The 27,881-nt window shown below is 34.0% G+C and overlaps 2 protein-coding genes across 4 annotated transcripts in view; both read right to left on the bottom strand.

Annotated features, from left to right (window-relative positions):
- The window catches only part of tgm2b (transglutaminase 2b), a 31,576-nt gene extending 16,427 nt beyond the window's left edge, over positions 1-15,149 (bottom strand). The window contains exons 1-3 of the mRNA XM_056459345.1: positions 15,084-15,149; positions 7,622-7,801; positions 1,586-1,804 (exon numbers count right to left, since the gene is read on the bottom strand). Coding sequence (XP_056315320.1) covers positions 1,586-1,804; positions 7,622-7,801; positions 15,084-15,087 — 403 coding nt within the window. The 5' untranslated portion in view covers positions 15,088-15,149. The remainder of the gene's footprint in view (positions 1-1,585; positions 1,805-7,621; positions 7,802-15,083) is intronic.
- Positions 15,150-16,640: 1,491 nt separating this feature from the next.
- The window catches only part of quo (quattro), a 65,367-nt gene continuing 54,126 nt past the window's right edge, over positions 16,641-27,881 (bottom strand). For all 3 annotated transcript variants that reach the window (XM_056459341.1, XM_056459344.1, XM_056459343.1), the window contains exons 19-23: positions 26,973-27,150; positions 22,302-22,418; positions 21,546-21,752; positions 19,029-19,201; positions 16,641-17,194 (exon numbers count right to left, since the gene is read on the bottom strand). In XM_056459341.1, coding sequence (XP_056315316.1) covers positions 17,159-17,194; positions 19,029-19,201; positions 21,546-21,752; positions 22,302-22,418; positions 26,973-27,150 — 711 coding nt within the window. In that variant the 3' untranslated portion in view covers positions 16,641-17,158. The remainder of the gene's footprint in view (positions 17,195-19,028; positions 19,202-21,545; positions 21,753-22,301; positions 22,419-26,972; positions 27,151-27,881) is intronic.

The following is a 27,881-nucleotide window of genomic DNA, read 5'->3' as shown; positions in this document are numbered from 1 at the left end:
ATTTTTGTAATCTGATTATATGATCTGTATGGCATGTACATGAGTTTTCGGGCTCTATTTTGATGATCCATGCGCAAAGTGAAAAGCGCAGGGTGCAAACGCATTAAGGAAGTGTCAGAATCCACTTTTGCTAATTTGAGGATGGAAAAATCCGCGTTGCGCCGTGGCGCATGGTCTAACAGGGTTGAGCTTATTCACTTAATGAGTTATAGGTGTGTTTGAGAATAAACCAATCAGAGTCTCATCTCCCATTCCCTTTAAGAGTCAGTTGCATCGTGCCATAGTGCATTTGCTATTTACATGATGGACTTTGTAAGTGGAAAAACTGAACTCTTCACTAATGAGAAATCAGTTAAACAGAGCATCTACAGCACAAGACTGAGAGATGAGCCTCCTCATTATTTACTTTCACTTTCACTCTCGTGGATTGGAAAACCTGTTGTACGAACAGACATCCATTAGCTTTTACATAATTGATTTTGTTTATTAAGCGCAAAGATTTGTTTCAAAACTATTTCTTAATTCAGTTCTAATTTCCAGCAAACGAATAAATGAACAATAATAACAAAGTGTGGTTAAAACACTGAGTTATATTCTAATACACATGCTGTGCCCCATATGATCTAAAACCTGACAGGTGGGCAAATCTAAGCTTGTTTTAATTAAAACAAATATAAATGTGCATATAATAAATAATACTGCTAATAATGATAACATTATACAAAAGCAAATTGTTATGAATAAAGTGAAAAAGCCCCCCAAGATGAAGAAGGCATGAAAGTTTGGTTTTTATATTTATGTGGGCTAGAAAATAATAATTTTTGCAATATTTTAATCCTTTATATTTATATCCTATATATATCCTTATTATATCCTATATATATCCTTAATATTTTAATTCTTTTTCATATGTAAAGATATTTGCGTATTGCTGTACATCCTGTCTGTGTTAAGCAATGTGTAAGTGAGGCGCATAACTAACGCGCTCTGCGCTGGACAATATACCGGCTTTGTTCTGGTCTATAGAACAGTCTATTAAAGTTTCTCAAAATAGCAACGCGCCAGCTATGCGCCTCAACACGTCTCCTTTTTTCGATCAGAACGCCTATGGGCGCACATATGAGCGCAAATGCATTTGCTATTTAAACAGCGTTGCGCCACATTGCGCCGGGTGTATGATAGGGCCCTTTATCTTGTTTTTAAATCAAATATCTTTAAAATACTTAAAACATGAAGCATTTTCTAGACAAGCAAAAACTAGTCTTGTTGTCAGAAATATAGTAAATAAAGTCAAAATTAGGTGAATTTTTTCATGAAGCAAGCAAAATAATCCTGTTTTCAGAAAAAAAACTCACTTAATTTTGACATATTACTTCTGAAAACGACAATTTTTTTTTACTGGTCTAGAAAATTCTTCTTGATTTTTGAGATATTTCAACTAGAAACAGGACAAAAACTCTCAGTATGAAAATGTAATCCATTACGCCCAGCTGTGATCACATTCATCTCAATGCCTCCAGGATACTGTACACCCTCACCTTCAGGCATGTGTGTGAAACACCCAAACGCATCTGTTTTCACTCACGTGGACACCAGGGATTGAAGAGCAGAATGAATTGGATCTGGATCCGCTCGTCTAGAGTCAGCGTGTAGTGTCCGATCGGGGCGTCCGGAGCAGCGCAGATGGACAGACAGACGGATTCTCCTGGTGGACTGGAGACGGCGGCGCTCCAGCATGAACTGTCCACTTCTGAGCTCAGGTTGAACACAGCTCTGGTGCCGTACTGCTGCTGCGGATCAGGACCTGCAGGCGAGTAAGAAAAAAAGTGAAATCCAGTACACAGAAAAAAAATGGTATATTGTTGTACCAAAGAAGGTACAAACCTGTCACTGGGGCAGAACCTTTTTATGGAACAGAATTGTACCTTACGACAAAGAAACAAATTTGTACCATTGCAGTTTGTATCTTTAAGGATATGATTTGTAAATCACCGTTAGAAATGTTGCCACTGTGTTTTGGCTTTAACGCCTTGAAATGCATTTAATACATTAAAAGTGACACTTAGAACGTTACAAGACAACTGCATTCTGTTCTATTGATCAAAACAGTGCAATTGTAGGATCCGGACCAGTGTGCAAATGAGAAAAAAAGGGAATTTCACCACTACTTGTAACAAAGGGCATGCATTTTGGCTGGAAAGACTTGAAATGCATTTAATACAATCAAAAGTGACCTTTAGAATGTTACAAAAGATTTTCAAATAAATAATTTCTTACTGATTAAAGGGCAATTTGAACACTGATATTAATCATAAATGTAGCTTGAGCATCAAATCAGAAAGATTGTGAAGACTGAAAATTCAGCTTCACTTTTTCAGCTTCACTTATTCAGCTTCACTTATGCTGTTTAATTGTATTTTGTGGTGATGTTTAGAATTTGTAGAGGTCTTCTAGTTGTATTTTTTGGTTTTGTTTTTTGTAGTTAATAGAAAAAACTGCATTTGTGACCCTGGACCCCCTTGGTCTTGTGTTTGTAAGGTATAGTTTTGGCAATAGCTATAACTACATTTTATGGGAAAAAGTTATGTATTTTATGGCACAAATCATTAGAATATTAATTAAAGGTAATCTGTCATTAACCTAGTGAAGCCTTTAAATGTCACTTTAAGCTGTATAGAAGTATCTTGAAAAATATCTAGTCAAATATTATTTACTGTCATCATGGCAAAGATAAAATAAATCAGTTATTAGAAATGGGTTACTAAAACTATTGTGTTTAGAAACGTGCTGAAAAAATATTCTCTCTGTTAAACAGAAATTGGGGGAAAAAATAAATGGGGGGGGGGTGGGGGCGCTAATAATTCAGAGGGTTTAATAATTATAATTATTAATAATATTATTAATAATAATAATAATAATAATTCTGACTTCAACTATGTGCTTTATACAACCCCAAAAATACCAAAAAAAAAAAAAAAGTTCAGTGAATAAAAAAAACACATCTTGACCATGAATTAAATCACATTTATGTTGCTGGTTTAAAAAACAATCCTTTGTAGCAGGATGATAAATGTTTGAAGTGTTCACATCGCATGATCTGAGCTCTCTGCAGTCATCAGTCCCTCAGCCTGTGACAGAGTTCACATAGTTCTAAACCTAAAGATCAGCATTTTGGCCAGAATTTCCCTATATCTCCCTAAAACCCCCCCCTATCTATCTCCTCCAGTGCTGAGGAATGTGTTTATCAGTGTCTGCATCTCAATGAGTGTTTGACCTGTGCTTAAAGGCCGCGGGCTGGATTCCACACACTCAGACTTGGAGGATTTCCAGAAACCCCTCCTGTGAAATCTCTCCAAGCCCCTTGGGTATGACTAACAGAGGAGGGATCACATTTCCAGTCTCTACAACAGCACAACTCAAACAACTCAGAGTCATGGAGTGTGGTAAACTTTGCTGGGAATGCTGGTGAATTTGTCTGGGTGTGAGAAAGTAATCAATGCTTGATTAATGTCCTCTTTAAATATCACACAAGGCTCATTTTACAGCTACCCAAGAGTTAAACAGTTGAGTTTTCATTCATTCATTCATTTTCCCTCAGCTAAGTCCCTTATTTATCAGGGGTCACCACAGCGTAATGAACCACCAACTATTCCAGCATATATTTTACGCAGTGGATGCCCTTCTAGCTGCAACCCAGTATTGGGAAACACCCATACACTCTCACATTCTCACACACACACACACACACACACACACACACACACACACACTCATACACTACGGCCAATTTAGTTGATCCAATTCCCCTATAGGGCATGTGTTTGGACTGTGGGGGAAACCCACACCAACACGGGGAGAACATGCAAACTCCACAAAGAAATGCCAACTGGCCCTGCCGGGACTCGAACCAGCAACCTTCTTGCGGTGAGATGACCACTGAGCCACCGTGCCACCCCAGTTGAGTTTTACCATATTTAATGCATTCAGCCAAAAGCACTTTCAGCTTAGCTTAGCATAGGTCATTGAATCGGATTAGACCATTAGCATGTCACTTAAAAATAACCAAAGAGTTTTGATAGTTTAATGTACCATGCCTGAATGGGTTCAAAAATAGTTGGGTTCGAAAAGAGTTTTGCTACCCATCCCAGCACTCAAGAGTCATGTTAGAGCAAAATAAACAAACTTTCTTAAGAGCTAATTTTTGAAGGGGACACAAATAATTTAGTTAAAATTGTCCTTGTAAATGTAATCCTTCTGGATCAACACCTATGCAAGAGTACTCAGCTTCAGTATGCAAGAGTATTCAATTGCATTGAATCAGAGTGACTATTACTTAAAATTTTAGTAGTGTGAAGCAATATTTTATATAATACACAATAGATAGATAGATAGATAGATAGATAGATAGATAGATAGATAGATAGATAGATAGATAGATAGATAGATAGATAGATAGATAGATAGATAGATAGATAGAGAGAGAGAGAGAGAGAGAGAGACTGTAAAATAATAGAAGATGTACTTGCAGTTCATTACCAGGTCTTTGTATCATAATTTATAACAACTAATAATTTACTCGACAGAGTAGCACAGTGGGAAACACAATCGCCTCACAGCTGGTTCAAGCCTCGGCTGGGTCAGTTGGCATTTCTGTGTGGAGTTCGCATGTTCTCCCTGTGTTGGCGTGGGTTTCCTCCGGGTGCTCTGGTTTCCCCCACAAGTCCAAACACATGCAGTACAGGTGAATTGGGTAAGCCAAATTGTCCGTAGTGTATGTGTGTGAATGAGAGTATATGGGTGTTTCCCAGTGATGGAAGGGCATCCGCTGTGTAAAACATATGCTGGATAAGTTGGCAGTTCATTCCGCTGTGGCGACCCCTGATGAATAAAGGGACTAAGCCGAAAAGAAAATTAATGAATAATTGAATCACTTTTAACTAATAAAATGTCAATAAAAGTCACTTTTTAAAACTTTTCAACATCAAAAGTTGCCGGAGGAAAGTTTAAAAAGCAAAAATAAATAATAATAAAAATATATGAATCACAAAATACAGAAAATTATAAATTTACGGATATGTATTCCAGTGTACATAGGCATAATCTGAATTAAAGAGAAAACAATCACGTTATCCGATGATTAAAGAGGTAGTTCACCCAAAAATGTACATGTACTTATGATTTACTCTCCATCTGAGTTTCCTTCTTCAGCTGCACACAAGCAGATATTCTGAAGCTGGAAACCTGTAACCATCGACTTCCATAGCAGGAAAAACAAATACAATTACAGGTTTCTAGCTTTCTTAAAATATAATCTTTTATGTTCAACAGAAGGAAGAACTCAAGTAACAAGAGTAAATAATGATAGAATTTTTATTTTTAGGTGAACTATCCCTTTAAGTGAATAAAAAAAGCCTTGACAGCATCCTTACAGGAATTCCCCAACTGACTCTGTTCTCATAAAGCAAACAAAAAGCAATTTTAGGAGGATGTTGGAATGTTTCTACATTTTACACAATAGTAATCTACAGCCTAGGGTGGCATAAAGTCTAGAAACAGCCCTGCCTATATTATCCACTAGAGTTTTATGTTTACATTGGCTCATACTATTAAGAAAGACAAATAAAGCCAGTGAGGTGTTTTGAAAATGTTCACCAAAACAAAGAGTTGAGGTTGACACTATCAGGGTCACTTCTGAAGAGTTTACACTGGCTATATTCTGTTAAACGCACTAGATACTCTTGTTTTCATGACACTGGAGTTATCAGAGTGTGAACAGAGTCTTTCCTGTCTGAACGCCAGCGTTTACACACTCCTCATGCTGAATAATGTCTTCATGTTATCTCGTCTTCCAGCATCTCCTGTACACGGCAGAATCTGCTGCATGAAATATCCCGGAGAGCGATTAATTTCATCCTCACTTGAACTCCAACTGAACTAATGTTCACTCATTTATCTTAACTTATAAATATTGAACTCCATCCTCGTTAGGAAATTAAGAAAGCCTCTCAAATTTCATATATAATATTGTCAGCATTTGAGTGCTCAAAAATATGCTTACAAATTTGACAGTATTTTTACAAGACTTAAAGATGAAACGGTTGTTGCGAAGAGATACAGCCGAAAGCGAACGAGAATTATTTATATTATTAATTAAATTATACATTATTGTATTTTATTCAAGTCTATTTATTACAGTTTATCAGTTTAATATACACTCACTGGCCACTTTATTAGGTACACCTGTCTAACTGCTCGGTTATGCAAATGTCTAATCAGCCAATCACGTGGCAGCAACTCAATACATTTAGGCATGTAGACGTGGTCAAGACGATCTGCTGCAGTTCAAACCGAGCATCAGAATGAGGAAGAAAGGGGATTTAAGTTACTTTCAACATGGCATGGTTGTTGGTGCCAGACGGGCTGTTCTGAGTATTTTAGAAACTGCTGATCTACTGGGATTTTCACACACAACCTTCTCTAGGGTTTACAGAGAATGGTCTGAAAAAGAGAAAATATCCAGTGAGCAGCAGTTCTGTGGGCGCAAATGCCTTGTTGATGCCAGAGGTCAGGGGAGAATGGCCAGACTGGTTCCAGCTGATAGAAAGGCAACAGTAACTCAAATAAGCACTCGTTACAACCGAGGTCTGCAGAAGAGCATCTCTGAACACACAACACGTCCAACCTTGAGGCAGATGGGCTACAGCAGCAGAAGACCACACCGGGTGCCGCTCCTGTCAGCTAAGAACAGGAAACTGAGGCTACAATTCACACAGGCTCACCAAAACTGGACAATAGAAGATTGGAGAAACGTTGCCTGGTCTGATGAGTCTCCATTTCTGCTGCCACATTCAGATGGTCGGGTCAGAATTTGGCTTCAACAACATGAAAGCATGGATCCATCCTGCCTTGTATCAACAGTTCAGGCTGGTGGTGGTGGTGTAATGGTGTGGGGTATATTTTCTTGGCACACTTTGGGCTCATTAGTACCAATTGAGCATGGTGTCAACGCCACAGCCTACCTGAGTATTGTTCCTGACCATGTCCATCCCTTTATGAGCACAGTGTCTCCATCTTCTGATGGCTACTTCCAGCAGGTTAACACGCCATGTAATAAAGCGTGAATCATCTCAGACTGGTTTCTTGAACATGACAATGAGTTCACTGTACTCAAATGGCCTCCACAGTCTCCAGTCTCAATCCAATAGAGCACCTTTGGGATGTGGTGCAACGGGAGATTGGCATCATGGATGTGTAGCCGACAAATCTGCAGCAACTGCGTGATGCTATCATGTCAATATGGAGCAAAATCTCTGAGGAATATTTCCAGTACCTTTTTGAATCTCTGCCACGAAGGATTAAGGCAGTTCTGAAGGCAAAAGGGGTTCAACCCGGTACTAGTAAGGCGTACCTAATAAAGTGGCCGGTGAGTGTAAGTAATATACAATTTGAGTTGTATATACTTTATTATATACAGTATAATACACTTCACTATAGTATTATGTCAAAAACACAATTATATTTACTATGAATACTGTAATATTTTAAATGTGGATGTGAACAGGACTTAGCGCAGCACATCACACACACACACACACACACACACACACACACTTATCATTACCCGTCTCTGCAGTGATGTTGATCTGACTGTATCCGGGCTGGTAGGTGCCGGAATTAAGCAGCAGGTTGATGGTGAAGGCCTGTCCTCTCCTCACGATGAGCCGGTCTGTGCCGTTCAGCTCCGTATGGTGGTCCGTATTATTAAATTTACACGCCAGATCCCATGAGCCGATGTCCAGAGCTGAATGAACACAACAGAAGAATCTTTACAGATCCAAGTATCATCATGCGCATTAGTCTCAATAAAACAATCTGATCAATGATTAAATATTCACTTAAATGCACAGTGTGCCCTTTTCTCCACTAGAGGGAGTGCATTCGCAATGAACAAAGGTGTATTTTGATGATAATATATATATGATAATATATTGTGGTGCACTATATCATACAACAAAAAAATAGATGTGACAGGCCTAGCTCACTCTGTGTATTACATTGACATAAAGTGCAGACTCTGATCTGTGTGTTTCAGGTCTGTTGAGACTGTGAACTTGAGAGTCTGAATAGAGATGCAATGTAAAGAATGCAAAACAAATGTGGAGCATGTGGTTTATGTTTAACAGATGTGTCTTCAAGGACACACACATGTCACTGATTGACTTCTGACACACGACTCACAGTATAGAGTTGTCTTGTTTCATCATTACCTTGTGCTTTTTAAGAGTATATTAACTTTTTCTATATATATTTATATAAGGCACAAATAAATAAAAATTCTACTATATTTTGGTCAGACAATATGTCATAAACTTATTTTACATAAAATTTTAATTTTGTTTATCAATTTTCCTTCAGCTGAATCCCTTATTTATCAGGGTCACCACAGCGGAATGAACCGCCAACTATTCCATCATATGTTTTACACAGCAGATGCCCTTCTAGCCACAACTCAGTATTAGGAAACACCCATACACACTCACATTCACACACTCATGAGAGAGAACATGCAAACGCCACACAGAAATGCCAACTGGTCCAGCCAAGACTTGAACCAGCGACCTTCTTGCTGTAAGGTGACAGTGCTAACCACTGAGCAAACCGTGCTGCCCACCAAAAGAGATTTTTAAACAGATAATACCTAGTTTCAAAAATTATAATATATATATGGCGATGCAGTGGCGCAGTAGGTAGTGCTGTCGCCTCACAGCAAGAAGGTCGCTGGTTCGAGCCTCGGCTGGGTCAGTTGGCGTTTCTGTGTGGAGTTTGAATGTTCTCCCTGCTTTCGCATGGGTTTCTTCTGGGTGCTCCGGTTTCCCCAGTCCAAAGACATGCGGTACAGGTGAATTGGGTATTCTAAATTGTCCGTAGTGTATGTGTGTGTATGTGTTTCCCAGTGATGGGTTGCAGCTGGAAGGGCATCCGCTGCATAAAACAAATTCTGGATAAGTTGGTGGTTCATTCCACTGTGGCGACCCCAGATTAATAAAGGGACTAAGCTGAAAAGAAAATGAATATATATATATATATATATATATATATATATATATATATATATATATATATATATATATATATATATATATATATATATATATATATATATATATAAAAAAAATGTACATATACACACACACACACACACACATTTCAGTTATATTAAAATGTGGTTTTATTGAAACAAAATGTCAAAAACTATTTAAATAATGTCTTTATTGTTATTCAGAGTAACAAATATATTTATGTAGAAATTAAAAATATATGGTTACACTTTCTTTTAAGGTGTCCTTGTTACAGTGTAACTATTCATGTAAATACTCAGTAATGCTAATGAATTACATGTATTTACCATATGACTCTGTTTAGAATGCGGGTTAGGATTTGGGTTATTAGCATGTAATTATACATAATTACCTGTAATTATTAGAATAAGTACACATTTAACAAGGACACCTTAAAGTAAAGTGTTACCCAATATACTTATTCTAATATCTAATTATTAAAACATGTTAAAGAGTAAGAGATCATGCTCAATTATAATATGCATTTAAAGTTTTTTAAAGATTTTATACATAATATACTGCAAGATATTTTACTTTTGGTTTATTAAAACATACAATAATACTGTACTTAGATTGACTTAAAACATTTAACTTTAACATTAAATTCTTTAGATGAAATATCTTGGTAAAATGTCTGCAATGATATTATAATAATATCTCAAATCTCAGTTATGTGTCAGTAATGGAGATTGTACAGAAAGGTGATGATGAATTTTCAGATGTTCATCCATGAACTGAGACTCATGGGAATGCAGATGGACTTTCTACCTTCAGTATGCAGTAAACTAACCATCCTGCAGTGAAGAAATTAGTCGCAGACTGGCCAGAAAGAGTGTGTGTGTGTGTGTGTGTGTTTAATGTGGAATGTGCGCAGTGGGGTTCCTCTGTTTTCTATCAGTAAAGTCGATGTCGTAATCTTTACCAAAGCTTTAATCCTGGTCTGAAGAGATGCCGCCTCCTCCTCCATAAACGTGTGTGTGTGTGTGCTAGGCTGCACGATGCTGGGAAAATATGTGATATGCATAGTGATATTGATACTTCTTACGATATAACATCTCCCTAGAAAAATGACATTTACATTAGCTCTGTTTTTTTTTTTATCCTTTTTTATGTAAGGATATCAAAATAAACAGGTTACATATATTTTTCAGATCTAATTAATTCTAATTCCGACTAAAAATCTGCATTGAGGTGCAAACATTTAGCATTTAAAACACTGTAAATGAGCGAAAAACCTTAAAAGTATATTCTAACTCTGATTGGCTGATCTCAACTCCGCCCATTAATGTTTATTTTTCAGTTCTGGGTTCAGCTTTGCACCGCTCCAGCCAATAGTACGACAGCAGCTACTGAGGAGGTGGAGCTAAAGTAGGGGTGGGCGATATGACCCAAAATTAATATCACGGTATTTTTCATCTTTTGAACGGTGACGGTATAATATCATTCTATTACTTTCAATAGCAATATAATATACATCTCAAGGAAGAACGGACAAAAGAAAGTCTCACTTCTATCACTCTTTAAAAGTTTTGGTTTGGGTCATTGTAAATGCTCAGTCTCGTTATGAGCTGATCTTCATTTCTCTGTGTTGGTGGAATAAAGCAGGCGAGTCAGCCGCACCAATTTATGAGCAGACAGAGCAGGATTCTCATGATGACCACCAGCGCAATACTGCTCTTTGTTATGAGCCGTAGTTTCAGTGTAAACTTAGTAAAGGTGAGTTTCTTTGGCAATGATGTGTACAGTGTTAGACTTTATATTTAGCGGACATTTGCGCTGAACACACGGTGAATGCAACGCATCGAGATTCAGGCACCTTCTCCGAAAACCCTCGCTTGATCTCAGCTGGCGGATCAACATTTACCTCATGTCATGATCGCTGTCATCTGCGCCATTATTATTATTATAACTTTAGGTGAGGTTTGCAAACCTGTGCACTTTTCACTCTTCAGCCGTTTGCATTTCCTGCAGTAACAAAAGCTCTCTGTTATCTGACAGCGGGAAGCGTTGAGTGACTGACAGCTAATATGAACCAATACTTCAGCAGGGTAGAGCGATTCAGCAAGTTTTTAGAGAAAATCAAATCAGATTGCACTACAACCATTATATTCAGACACACAAATGCTCCCAAATATATTATGAGGGCGCATAGATTACATTTCGGGCGCTCATGCGACCAAAATGGTTGCAATTTCGAGCCCTGTAGTATAAGGACAGGTATTCAGACCTGAACGTTTGAAGAAAATTGAATGCCTTATTATTTAGAATTAGCTATTATTGATGTAAATGCAGCCGTTTAAGGCGCATAATTGATTTATTACGGTATTGACGGTATTAGAAAATCCATGTCGTGGCGCAGTCACACCGGTGATGACTATGACACCGATGTACCGCCCACCCCTAAGCTAAAGATAGTAAATCCCCATCTGATTGATCAAATTTAGATAAACATCCAATGCATAAAATAAATATAATCTATCACTCATGTCTGCGAGATGTATATTGCTAATACTATTATCACAATAGCATTAATTTTGTTTTACATTGTGCAGTTCTAGAGTGTGTATGATACCTCTGTTTAGCTTTTAGACTGAAGTTGTTATTATTCTGACTAAATGAAGACCTGCACTGTTATTCTGGAGCCGTTCAGTGTCTCAAACAACACATTTAAAAGACCAAACCACTGAATGAATGGAACTGAACAGCACGCAAGCCAAAGACGAAGTAGCTGAGAGACATTAAAAGTCTCTACCTCCCTCATTTAAATTCTTTGCTGTAATTTTCCATCTATGGTTCGGTCCCCGGCTGACTATTTTCATCATTCTGACTAAATATAGTCAATATTTTTAGTGGAGCACATGGTAAACAGCTGTCAAGACTTAATGTTTATATGTCGTACAGAAGCTCATTCACGGAGACGCTTCAAAGCATCAGTCGCGTTTGCATGCGGGAGTGGAAAACTACAAGAAAACACACTACATAAACCTGACTCCACATGACAAGACATTTAATGACGACAAGCGGTTTAACAAACCACAGTTAACCATTTCACACAGAACAGAGATGCTTAAAGGGATAGTTCACCCAAAAATGAACATTTCCTGTTGATTTGCTCACCCACAGTTCATTCAAGATGACTTTGTCTCTTCAGTAAGACATTAAAGAAGATTTTGAGCTGAATCCATGGTCATTGGTGATTTATATAATGGAAGTAAATAGTTACAGGTTTTTGAGATTATAAATAAACATATACAAACAAGTGCAAGTCAATAGTCATGTAGTATAATAGCCAATAGTTTAATCCACAGCATGGTCAAAAAGTTTTCGGTGCATGTGCAATTGCAGTCAATATTAATCAGACTACAGTTGCACATACACAGAGAACTGTTTGACCAGGCTGTGGATTAAAGCTAATAATATTGCAAATAATGTTCAATTTCTTACACAGAACAATCATTTTGCTTCACAAGACCTCAGTGTGTCTTCGGGAGCCATGACTATTGAGTTGCACTCGTTTGTATGCGTTTATTTTTACATCTAAAAGCTATTTACTACCATTATATGAATCCCCAAGAACTACGGATTCAGCTTAAAACCTTCATTAATGTTCTACTGAGGAAGCAAAGTCACCCACATCTTGGATGACCTTTGAGTATTAACAGGAAATGTTAAGTTTTTGGTGAACTATCCCTTTAATGAATGTCGCCTACACTGTGTCTGCTTCATCATGGGTGGAGATCTTAAAATGTAGGAGCAAAAACAAATGAATAAATGCATTATCCGTAAGTATTCGACATCTAATCACACATAATACACACACGCAGTATATGAAAGGATAAGTTAATTCAGGAAAAATATGCATTTAAATCTAGACTAGTCCAGTAAAAGGCAACATTCTCAGAACGTTCATGCAACTTATTGTTTTCCAAAACATTTTATTAGAGGTTAATCAAATGCTTTGAAAAATGATACTACTTGAATCAGAATGTTTATAGAATGCATAGCAGTACTGTCCCATAAAGTTGTGCAAAATAAAAATGCAATATACACTACCGGTCAAAGTTTGGGGGTCAGTTGTTTTTTTTCTTGTTTTTTTAAAGAAAAAATTTCTGTTTATCAAGGCGGCATTTATTAAATGGAAAAAATGGTTAAGTTGTTAAATATTTATAAAAAATTGAATAACTGCTTTCTTATTGTATTTAGTTTTAAATTAAATTATTACTCCAGTCATTAATGATTTTATTACTATTACCATTAATAATAATAATAATAATAATAATAATAATAATAATAATAATAATAATAATAATAATAATAATGCTAATAATAATAATTAATATTAGAGTGATTTCTAAAGGACCATGTGACTCTGAAGACTGGAGTAATGAAGCTGAAAATTCATCTTTAAAATCACTGGAATAAATTATTAATTTAAATTATAAATACTTTTGAACAGTTATTTTATAGTGCAATAACATTTCACAATTTTACAATTTATACTGTATTTTTAATTAAATAAATGCAGCTTTGGTGAGCAGGATAAGCTGTTTTTAAAACATTTAAAAATAGTAACTTTTGACCTGTAGTGTATACTGTGTGCATAATAATGTTGTACTGATGTCTGAACGTTCAAAATGACCAGTTTATATATATATATATATATACATATATATATATATATATATATATATATATACATATATATACATATATATATATATATATATATATATATATATATATACACATATATATATATATATATATATATATATACATATATATACATATATATATATATATATATATATATATATATATACACATATATATATATATATATATATATATATATATATATATATATATATATATATATATATATATATATATATATATATATATCCGGTTTATTTATACAGTATTTACAGACATCAAGTAAATATATCCGGTTTATTTATACAGTATTTACAGACATTAAGTAAATATATACAGTTTATTTATACAGTATATATAGACATTAAGTAAATATATACAGTTTATTTATACAGTATATATAGACATTAAGTAAATATATACAGTTTATTTATACAGTATATATAGACATTAAGTAAATATATACAGTTTATTTATACAGTATATATAGACATTAAGTAAATATATACAGTTTATTTATACAGTATATATAGACATTAAGTAAATATATACAGTTTATTTATACAGTATATATAGACATTAAGTAAATATATACAGTTTATTTATACAGTATATATAGAAATTAAGTAAATATATACAGTTTATTTATACAGTATATATAGACATTAAGTAAATATATACAGTTTATTTATACAGTATATATAGACATTAAGTAAATATATACAGTTTATTTATACAGTATATATAGACATTAAGTAAATATATACAGTTTATTTATACAGTATATATAGAAATTAAGTAAATATATACAGTTTATTTATACAGTATATATAGAAATTAAGTAAATATATACAGTTTGTTTATATAGTATATATAGACATTAAGTAAATATATACAGTTTATTTATACAGTATATAAACTGTATAAATAAACTGGGTTTTATATAAACTGGACATTTAGATAACAGTCAGAAATAACGTTAGTAAAACATTCATAGAGCATAATTTCTGTGAGCTACGAAACCTTAAACTAAAACAAGCTCCGTGTGGTAACATCAAACTGCTTAATATTCAGTTATATTATTTCATGTGACAGAATTAATTCGCATTAAGTAAGGTTACACATCGAATAGCATTTATAAAGGTCAGGTAGAAGTTAATCCTCATGGCAGCTACTGCACTTTAATACAAAAGGTAACTTTTTATACGGTGATATAAAACAGGAAATTTGATAGATGCATGTATAACAGTCTCTAACATCATATTAAAGGTTTGGAACATTGATAGATGCAGTGTGAAACGCACTTACCCATGTTTATAATGTAAAGTTGCGGCGATCCAGCGGTGTGCTCAAATCAGTCAGTGACAGTCACAGTGTGCCCGCGCTCTCACACGCACGCGCGCTTTTATTGTCCAGAGCGACACGCCCACATTCGCGTTCACAGCTAGGATCTGTTCCCGGATTAATTTGTTTTTCCCCCCTTTTTTTATTTAAAAAGAGGGGAGTACAGAAGAGGGCAGAGGGTAAGTATGTACAAAATGTACATAGTTATTAAATACATTTATTATAAAGTTACAAATTACTAAAGTGCCTATAGGGTTTTCTTTTTAGAGTCTCTCATACAGGTTGTATGTAAGAACATTTCAGTTAAGAAAACCATAAAACTTGGTTTCGAATTTATGTTTGTCAACATTTTCTGCCAAAAAATAAAAAATAAAACAAATAAGACTTTCTCCTGAAGAAAAAATATTATCAGAAATACACTACCTGACAAAAGTCTGGTCGCCTTAAGTTTTTAGAACAACAATTAATAATAATCTAATAATAATCTAGTTGATCATTTGGTATCAGAAGTGGCTTATATGAAAGACAAAGGCCTCTAGATTACGCTTATTTTACCACAATAAAATATGATCAGGCCTTGATTTTTAATGATTTAATTAGGACAGTAAGGTCTGACTTTGCTTAGACAAAAGTCTTGTCACTGAACAGAAATAATGTCCAGTATAGAATATGTGGTCATGCTGCAGTGGAAACAGAATGAATATTGTGTCTGACTCCATCATGAGCTTGGAGGACTGCATCCATACATCTCTGCAATGACTCAAATCACTGATTAATAAAGTCATCTGGAATGGCAAAGAAAGCGTTCTTGCAGGACTCCCAGAGTTCATCAAGATTCTTTGGATTCATCTTCAATGCCTCCTCCTCCATCTTACCCCAGACATGCTCAATAATGTTCATGTCTGGTGACTGGGCTGGCCAATCCTGGAGCACCTTGACCTTCTTTGCTTTCAGGAGCTTTGATGTGGAGGCTGAAGTATGAGAAGGAGCGCCATCCTGCTGAAGAATGTGTCCTCTCCTGTGGTTTGTAATGTAATGGCCAGCACAAATGTCTTGATACCTCAGGCTGTTGATGTTGCCATCCACTCTGCAGATCTCTCACATACTGAATGTAACCCCAAACCATGATTTTTCCTTCACCAAACTTGACTGATTTCTATGAGAATCTTGGCTCCATTCGGGTTCCAGTAGGTCTTCTGCAGTATTGGTGATGATTGTGATGCAGTTCAACAGATGATTCATCAGAAAAATTCATCTTCTCCCACTTTTCCAAATGATCAACTAGAAGTCAAGTTATTATTTGTTGCTCTTACAACTGGGATCCACGACAATACTTTTGTCCGGTAGTGTACTATGGAAAAAAATTGCCTTGCTCGATTGAATATCGCTTCAAAAATATTTGAAAAGGAATAAATAATTCACAAGATGTCGATTTATTTATTTATTTATTTATTTATTTATTTATTTATTTATTTATTTATTTATTTATTTATTTGTATTTTTTAACTAACACAAGCCTGACATCATCAACCAAATCAGAAAGTGAAATTATTACGGTGGTCAAATAATAACAAACCTCAAACATCTGGATTATACAGTATACTTGTATGACTTATAAACATTCTCAGACTCCTATATCAGCCATTTATTTTACCCAAACATGTTTTCTTAAAAGATTACACATCTGTTTGTGCTTAACAACCTGTACCACGAAGATAATTAGAAACAGATAGAGCAAATCAAAAACACTTGTTGCTTGGTTTGACAATGAAAAGCCCTTTTATTATATACAGATTACAGATGTCGGTTTTACAACAAATCTGTACAACAAACCTAATCAAAAACAGTCTAAAATAATGAGTTAAAAGTCAATGGATTGTGTAGGTTTTAAAAATGAAAAGTTAGTGCTATAAAACAACGTTACACAGTCAGAAAATAAATAAATAACTTGTATTTTAGAGTGTCACATGATTGATAGTGATTATATGAAAATATAAAACACATGATGCTATTATTACAGTATAGACAAACATGATGAGTTACACTTCGGTTGACTTTCCTATTGGTGACTGTACCTGTGAATAACAAAGAAAAAATGTACATTTTAATAACCAGAATATGATGCACATTGGAAACATTAATAACCAGTGTTGGGGGTAATTCTAAGTAATGAGTAAAGTTATGGATTACTTTAAAAAAACAAGTAATAATATTTGAGTTACTTTAAAAAAAAAATCCATTCATTTATTTTTCTTCAGCTTAGTCCCATATTTATCAGGGATCATCACAGCGGAATGACTCGCCAACTATTCCAGCATATGTTTTACACAGCGGATGCAATTCCAGATGCAACCCAGTACTGGGAAACACCCATACACATTCACACACACACACACTCAAACACTACGGCCAATTTAGTTCATCCAACTAACCTATAGCGCATATGTTTGGACTGTGGGGGAAACCAGAGCACCCGGAGGAAACCCAGGGAGAACATGCAAACTCCACACAGAAACGCCAACGGACCCAGCCGGGACTCAGTGACTTTCTTGTTGTGAGGTGACAGTGCTAATCACTGAGCCACGTGCAGTCCGTTTTTTAATGAATTAGCTTTTAAAAAATAAATTGCAGTCACGCTGAAATACGCACTCGATGAAAGAATGAGCTCATTATTTTGAACACATTGAAGAATAAGAAAAGGGGATTGTCTCAATGGACAGTGATTTTATTTAAATAATACCCAAAAAGTACAAAAGTAACAAACACATTGCTTTAAACATTCATTAGTCTGTATATACAGAATGTATAGCTCAGGGGAAGTTCTCAGAATATAACATTATCCTACATTACAGACCTGTAGCCAGCCTAGTAAAAGGGGTGGTCCTTTTTTCTCAAAAAGTGGACCTTTTTGCAGTTATTCGCCCATGTTAGTGACATTTTCAGCACTATTTTTAGCTGAATTAGCTTGTCAGATGGTCATCATAACCACTCTTTTTGATATACCAAAAATATTTCCTAAAGGTTTATAATAAAGAAATGTGAAGAAATATTTATTTTTAATATACATATTTATTACATAATATATCATTAGAAAAAATAGGAATCTGGTAAAGTTTTAAATTAAAAACTGTAGTCATGAATTAGGCAAATAACAAACTGGCCAGCACATTCAACTTTCCTCAGTCAGAATTTGGCCATTTGAATAAAAAATAATTAAACATAATAATAATAATAATAATAATAATAATAATAATAATAATAATAATAATAATAATAATAATAATAACAATAATAATAATAATAATAATAATAATAATAATAAATTATAATAATAATAATACTAACAAGAATAATGATAATAAATAATAATAATAACAATAATAATAAATAATAACAACAACAATAATAATAATAATAATAATAATAATAATAATAATAATAACAATAATAATAATAATAATAATAATAATAATAATAGCAATTAATAATAATAATAATAATAATAATAATAATAATAATAATAATAATAATAATAATGTATAACTTCACAATTTTACCTAGTCTCTGTTGTAAAAAATATACATTAGAAAATTCATAGATAACAACAAAACCCAAATTAACTAAATATAGTCCACTTCACACCTTTTTATTAGTCATTTTTTGTTTTAAGCATAAGGTCCAAAATCTAGAATAAAAATGACATGTAAAATGTTTTCTTTGTTTAATAACTATGCAGTAGCAAGAGATGACATTCAAAAGTAACTTTTCCCAACACTGTTCATAACCAGAATATGATCCATTGCAACACAACTGAGACTAATTTATAATTGCTAGTATTTAAAATGGCAATATTTACCATAATGCAACTTGCTAGAAATTTCAGAAAAATATGAAAGTGTATTGCCGTACGTTAGCGCAGGTCTGGCCTCTGGTTTGGTTAGTGGTTTTAAGGTGGTCTTGTTTATGTTGTCTTCTCAGCTCAGACAGACTGTGTTCACAGTCTCCACCAATGACAGACGAGCAGCTGTGAGCTGAAGTGCTGAAACAGCTGACGCTTTCACCAGACGACTCTGAACTGGCCACTGAAACACACCAACACACCACAATATCAACCAGAATATCGCGAATAATCAGGAGTGTTTACTGTTTCTGAAGGGTTCTGTTTGGGAAGACTTCTGTTCATCAACGCTGTAAAAAATGCTGAGCTCCACACAATCCCAATGCAAATCAGCAATTAAGCTGCCCGCCCTAAATGACTTAGGTTTTAATTTCATAATTTCAGATAAGTTAAGAAATCACTATTTGGTGGAAAAACTGCATTTGATTTCCAACCACAACTATTTGTTATTTTTAAAACTAGATTAAAGACCTATCTTTTTAGTAAAGCATACACTCAGTGCATTACTTAGCGGTATGATACATGAATGTGCTCCACACAGGTTTCTGCATCTCGATTATATACACTATGAACAGCAGCTATGCTAATTATTCTCTTTATTCTCTATTTCCACCTGGGGATACTCATCCCGAGGCCCTCAGACTATGCAGAGTCACTGATTTGATCCAAGAACAGCGATGAGATGATCCCAAGGTTTCCATATCCTGGACCAGGCCGAATCCTAATCAGCTACTGTGGTGGTCATAGAGGAGTAGAGAGCATGAGACGCTCCGGGGACAGACGAGTCTCGCTGACGTCCAGCTTCTCCAGCGCCTAGACTGCAGCTCTGCACAAGACGTTTGGCCAGAGGAGAAATAATCGTGCCCAATTGAGTCTGGTTTCTCTCAAGGTTTTTTAATTCTTCGCTTTCGCCAAGAAGTTTTTTCCTTGCCGCTGTCGCCGCTGGCTTGCATGGTTTGGGATCTGTGGAGCTGCGCATCGTTGGATTTGCTCTTCAGTGTTTGGACTCTCAGTAGTTATTAAACCACACTGAACTGAGCTGAACTGAACTGAACTTAAACACTACAAACTGAACTACACTGTTCCTATTTACTATGACTCTTTATGTGAAGCTGCTTTGACACAATCTACATTGTATAAGTGCTATACAAATAAAGGTGAATTGAATTGAATTATTTTGACCTGAAACAAAGATCATTATCTGAAGTTTGGGTTTGGATGTATTAGATATTTATGAAATCAAGCAAATATTACTGTTTCACTAAAACGCTGACACCTAACAAGTTATTATTTTATTTTACTTAAAAAAAGGAGTAAACCTGTTGCCTTAAAAGTGACAAGTTGATTTTACTTAAAACTACACATAGTTCATTTACTTAGAAATTTGAACACTCAAAAAAGTATATAAGAAAAAATATATAATATAATATAATATAATATAATATAATATAATATAATATAATATAATATAATATAATATAATATAATATAATATAATATAAATATAATATAATATAATATAATATAATATAATATAATATAATATAATATAAATATAATATAATATAATATAAATATAATATAATATAATATAATATAATATAATATAATATAAATATAATATAATATAATATAATATAAATATAATATAATATAATATAATATAATATAATATAATATAAATATAATATAATATAATATAATATAATATAATATAATATAAATATAATATAATATAATATAAATATAATATAATATAATATAATATAATATAATATAATATAATATAAATATAATATAATATAATATAATATAATATAATATAATATAATATAATATAATATAATATAATATAATATAATATAATATAATATAATATAAATATAATATAATATAATATAATATAAATATAATATAATATAATATAATATATATAAAAGTATATATTTTTTACTTGTTCAAACTACTTAATTAAAATGAGCCAAAACAAAACAGTGTTAAGTTAACTTAATCAAATTGTGTTGGGACGACATGAATGAATTGTGTGGAACCCTGCATTTTTTACAGCAAAGACAATGGGTTTACTTAATTTTATTCATTCATTCATTTTCTTTTCAGCTTAGTCCCTTTATTAATCCGGGGTCGCCACAGCGGAATGAACCGCCAACTTATCCAGCACATTTTTTACGCAGCGGATGCCCTTCCAGCAGCAACCCATCTCTGGGAAACATCCATACACACTCATACACTACGGACAATTTGGCCTTCCCAATTCACCTGTACCACATGTCTTTGGACTGTGGGGGAAACCGGAGCACCTGGAGGAAACCCACGCTAACGCAGGGAGAACATGCAAACTCCACAAAGAAATGCCAATTGACCCAGCCGAGGCTCGAACCAGTGACCATCTTGCTGTGTGGCGACAGCACTACCTACTGCACTACCTACCTAGTAAAAAAGTACACTTAAATTTAAATTGCACATCTCAATCAAAACATTTTTGTTTGTTTACCAAAAAAAAGGCGTACCGAGTGTGCTGTGGTTTCCGCTCTCCTGGTCTAAATCGTCTTCCTCCAGGATCCCCGACGTCCCCTGAACATATCGAACATCATCTCCTCCAACCGGAACCACAGGAGACAGAGAGCCCCATCCGGAAGAGCAGGACGACTGACTTCCAGAGGACGAGGTGCCACTGGCCGAGCCAATGGAGTTCAGACGGAAGACAGAAACACCCCCTAAACACATCACCCACAGTTAGAGGAGATCCACTGCTCACTTATTGTTTAAAGAGTTTAAAGTCTGCATGAACCAGAAGTTGAACAAATAATATTTTCTAACTCTCTGAAACTGACCCTTTTAGGCTTTGATCCTAATTGTGGCATTTTGGTGACTGTCGCTTTAAATTCAAATGAGATACAAATGCCTGTGTGTCAGCATAGTGGCAGATTCAAAAACAAGATTGACGTTCTATGCTAATGAGGGAGAGATGATCACTAGTGGGCGGGGCTTTTCCCCTCTGATGACACGTATAAAGGGAGAATGTCAATCAAAGTGTTTCTGCAGACTGTATTTATCAAGTCTGATTATAAAACATTAGAATTAATTAATGTTTACCATTAGATGTTGTTTATATTCACACAGTGTTGCCGCACAACTGTGTTTAAACCCCCTATAAAAGTGAGTTTTGCATAATAGGCCCCCTTTACAGCATGTTGATCTATTCTAGTACACATAATAAATAAATTACACCTTTTGAAATAGCATTGTTGAACCAGGTGTTTTACCTCGTCCTGTGAGTACACAGTTGATGGCTCGGTCACTGATGGCCATCTCACTGGGCTTGATGTCCATGAAGGGTTTATGTCCGATTCCCATGAACACTCGCTCCTGCATCCGGATCTCTGAGAAAACATCAGCAGAAATAATTAAGCCTAAGTTTCATCTTTTTTGTGTTTACGCACTGTTAACAATTGCCTGTAGATTTTACAGTAACTTACAGTAAATAAATTACAGCAAAAATACTGTGTTTACATTTAAAGTACCATTTATCTTGCTGTATGTGTATTTACAGCATTGTATATATTTGCTGTAAAATATACAGCAGTTTTCACAATGTAACTTTAGATTACGGTAACATACCGCATAACTTTCCTACAGTAAAATACGGTTCATATTACAGTTCAGTTCACGAGTAACTTACTGTAAATCGAATATAGCAAAAATACTGTATTTACATTTACAGCACCATTTCCCTTGCCGTGTGTGTATTTACAGCATTGAATATATTTACTGTAAAATATACAGCAGTTTTCACAATGTAACTTTAGATTACGGTAACATACAGCATTACTGTCCTACAGTAAAATACGGTTCATATTACAGTTCAGTTCATGAGTAACTTACTGTAAATCGAATATAGCAAAAATACTGTATTTACATTGTATTTACAGCACCATTTCCCTTGCCGTGTGTGTATTTACAGCATTGAATATATTTACTGTAAAATATACAGCAGTTTTCACAATGTAACTTTAGATTACGGTAACATACTGCATAACTGTCCTACAGTAAAATCTGGTTCATATTACAGTTCAGTTCACGAGTAACTTACTGTAAATCGAATATAGCAAAAATACTGTATTTACATTTACAGCACCATTTCCCTTGCCGTGTGTGTATTTACAGCATTGTATATATTTACTGTAAAATATACAGCAGTTTTCCTAATGTAACTTTAGGTTACAATAACTTACCGCATAACTGTCCTACAGTAAAATACAGTTCATATTACAGTTCAGTTCACGAGTAACTTACTGTAAATCAATTATAGCAAAAATACTGTATTTACATTTACAGCACCATTTACCTTGCCGTGTGTGTATTTACAGCATTGTATATATTTACTGTAAAATATACAGCAGTTTTCCCAATGTAACTTTAGATTACGGTAACTTACCGCATAACTGTCCTACAGTAAAATACAGTTCATATTACAGTTCAGTTCACGAGTAACTTACTGTAAATCAATTATAGCAAAAATACTGTATTTACATTTACAGCACCATTTACCTTGCCGTGTGTGTATTTACAGCATTGTATATATTTACTGTAAAATATACAGCAGTTTTTACAATGTAACTTTAGATTACGGTAACTTACCGCATAACTGTCCTACAGCAAAATACGGTTCATATTACAGTTCAGTTCACGGGTAACTTACTGTAAATCAATTATAGCAAAAATACTGTATTTCCATTTACAGCACCATTTACCTTGCAGTGTGTGTATTTGCAGCATTGTATATATTTACTGTAAAATATACAGCAGTTTTCACAATGCAACTATGAAATACAGTAACACACTGTCCTACAATAAAACACAGTTCATATTACAGTTATGTTGTCATATTATTTGCATATTTTGGCGTTTTTTTGCTTTAAAAAATTATCTATGCAATTAATGAATTCTGTGAAGCCGTGACACTCAAACAACTTGAATGCGACATAGCATAATTATGTTTTCATCATCTTTTTAAACTGATTAAAGGTGTTTAATGAGTAAAATGTTCTGTGGAACTGTGCATTTTGTAATAGTGATGCCCCATAGGATATTTCCGTAAATCTGCACACGTCTATATACATTTTTTAAAGAAGATCAGATGAATAATATCTGCAGGGTACATTAGATGAGTGTATTGCGATGGTGAAATGTGTGCGCAGACAGTGAGAGTCCTCATTAAATGCATGCAGCCGCATTTTCTTCAACTGATTGAATGCATTTGATTGAATTGTGAATAAAATGTTCTGTGGAACTGTTTATGTTGTAATAGTGATCCCTCATTGGATGTTTCCGTAGATGTGCACACGTCTACATTTAAAGATCAGATGAATAATGTCTGCAGGGCACATGAGATGAGTGGGGTGTGATGGTGAAATGATTGCGCAGACAGTGAGAGTCATCATTAAATGCATGCAGCTGCAGACGGGAGTTCAGCTTCTGTCATTCATCTTTCCTCATCCCTCCTTTTCACATTCCTCAATATACAACATCACCTTTCAGCACTTCATTTGGCTTTCTAAACCCAGAAACATTCACTTTTCTGCCTCTTAAGGTATAAGGTTTCAATGTCATAATCGTAAAAATGAGGTAAAACAACTGACGGTAAGATTAGGTGTGGACTGCACCAGAACCAATGAATCTTACGCACAGTAAATAAAGGTTTTACAGTGAAACTCGACAAGCTCCAGGAATTTTGAAGATTTAAAACACAGATTAACTTTTAGCTTGCAGCTGAGGAAGTGTGGATTTCCAATTAATTATATTAAAATATACTACTAGAAACTGTCTAATTTAATTCTCCAATACATTTGGCCATTATGTGCAGTCATATCACCTCCAATATTTTCAGAATGAAAAACAATATTAATTTCTTGTTAATTCTGGCGTACGCAAATTAAAATGTAACAAAGTTGCTAAAACACATTAATACAGAAAATTCCTTCACATTAATACTGAATTATTGCACTCAGTTTCAGATTTTTTCTTTTCTTTTTCGTTTTGTTACAGTGTAGGACATTATTTTTTGACAAGAATACATTTTTATTCACTCTTTTATATATTTTAAGTGAGGCCAGAATGAGTACAGCATTACATTTTTAATTCTGAATATTTCTAATGCTAAACTATGATTTTTTAAAAATATATATTATTTAAAAAATATTTTTTATTTTCACAAAAGTCATTTAAAACAATAAAATAAACACTTTATTTGCATTAAAATTTATTTGCATTGTAAACACATCTTTGTAAAACTAATGTCTTCTAGACACAGAAATGACATGCTTTCAAACTATATATATATAAATCTGTTTTGATCAAATGCATCATATATATATATGTGTGTTTATATATATATATATATATATATATATATATATATATATATATATATATATATATATATATATATATATATATATATATATGATGCATTTGAACAAAACAGATTTATTAAACAAATATATTTATTAAAATAATATTTCAGTCACCGAAAATCTTTAGAAATAGAAAGATAATACATTTAACTTCATGCCAAATATTGGAAAACAAAATTACAAACTTGTTGATTAGTTCTAAACTCTCTCTAATTTAATTCTCCAATACATTTGGCCATTATGTGCAATCATATCACCTCCAATATTTTCTGAATGAAAAACAATATTTGTTTCTTGTTAATTCTGTGGTACGCAAATTAAAATGTAACAGAATTGCTAAAACAAATTAATACAGAAAATTCCTTCACATTAATACTGAATTATTGCACTCAGTTTCAGATTTTTTCTTTTCTTTTTTGTTTTGTCAGTGTAGGACATTGTCACGGTCACCAGCGATCATAACTCCCTAGATCGCTGGTTTGCACATAAGGACTACAAATCTGCTTGTAAATGGACTACATATTCAGTCATGCCACACACACACACACACACGCTCACACCTGCTCCAAGTCTCTACTGATTACACTCGCACCACCTGAGGATCGTCAAGGACTAATTACAAACACCATTTAAGCAGCACACACTCATTCACAGGGCTGAGTCTTGTTTTCTGTAAAGTGACAATTCAACCCCTTTTACTTAGTCTTGTTTCTCCGTGTGTTTACCCTAGCCTTGTTCCTAGTTATCCCTGTCTGCCGCCTGCCTTCCGACCTCTCGCCTGATACATTTGACCACGATTCTGGACCGCCTTTATACATCTGTTTGCACCTGTGTTGACCATTGCTTACCTGACTTTGATTAAACCTGCAAGTGGATCCAAACTTCAGTTGTCTCTGTCACTCCCCGTGTTACAGATATTATTTTTGACAATAATACATTTTTATTCACTCTTTTATATATTTTAAGTGAGGCCAGTATGAGTACAGCATTACATTTTTAATTCTGAATATTTCTTATGCTAAATGAGGATTTTTAAAAATATATATTATTTAAAAAATATTTTTTATTTTCACAAAAGTCATTTGAAACAATAAAATAAACACTTTATTTGCATTAAAATTTATTTGCATTGTAAACACATTTTTGTAAAACTAATGTCTTCTAGACAAAGAAATTACATGCTTTCAAACTATATATATATATATATATATATATATATATATATATATATATATATATATATATATATATACAGTACTCAGCATAAATGAGTATACACCATTTTGAAAATTAATATTTTTATCCATTTCTCAATGACTATGGGTCCTATATTTTGATGCATTTGAACAAAACCGATTTATTAAACAAATATATTTATTAAAATAATATTTTAGTCATCGAACATCTTTAGAATTAGAAAGATAATACATTTAAATTCATGCCAACTATTGGAAAACAAAATTAAAAACTGCTAAATTTCTGAAATGAAAGTAATAATCTAGTTGTGAATGCTCCGCTGACCTCTGTTATGAATGGCCTGCTCCCACAGAATCCTCTCCAGATCTCTGGTCCAGCTCTCCTTCACCTCTCGACTCGCAGCCTGAAGCACATACGTGTCCTGAGTCTTCCTTCTCCGAAACCAGATCTCAAAACACAGACCGCTGTCCCCAGAGTTATGGGTCATCCCGATGTCTGACGTCTGAGAGCACAGAATACATCACTATACACTGTTCACTAATACACTGATAATGCACAAAAATCTGCTTATTATTAAAGTTGCCTCAGTTTTTATACTATTTCAAGCAATCTATATTTACAAAATTGTATTACTAATCAGTTCCTTTTTTAAAAGCCAAGCTTTAGACCCACTTGTTCAAAATGGCTTTTAATGCATAGTAGCGCTGACACTTTTCTCTGTTTTAATAGTTTGCTGTATTTTATTGGTATTTCTTGTATTGTTTTGGCATTGTTTGCTTTTTAGTTGTGTTGTATAATTTGTTTTTACTGGTGTAAAGCACTTTGGTCAACGCTGGTTGTAGCAAGGTACTATATAAATAAAGGTTGACCGATTAATTGATTGATTAACTATGTAATAATTTGCACATCTAACTTTGTTTTTAATTCAGAAAGTATTTAATTTGTTACTTTGGTTGTCATGTGAAACAATTTCTCTTCTATTGCTGTTCTATTTCTTCTATCTCACTGGAAATATGTGCTCCAGCCTAAATCTTCAACATACGTTTGACTGCAGTTTGTAGGTGAAATGAACACTAGGGGGCAGTATGATGACAATAACTTTCATTCCTTTTCTCACTAGCTATATTTACAGGGACATATTATTGATGAATAAAGGATGATTTTCATGCAGTTCTTTGCACAACACAAAACAAATACCACAAAACCAACGCTATTTCACGGCAATCCACACTA

Source organism: Danio aesculapii, chromosome 6, assembly GCF_903798145.1.
Source record: "Danio aesculapii chromosome 6, fDanAes4.1, whole genome shotgun sequence".
Classification (NCBI taxonomy): domain Eukaryota; kingdom Metazoa; phylum Chordata; class Actinopteri; order Cypriniformes; family Danionidae; genus Danio; species Danio aesculapii.
Note: the sequence above shows the minus strand (reverse complement) of the source record. Positions and strands in the feature narration are given on the sequence as shown.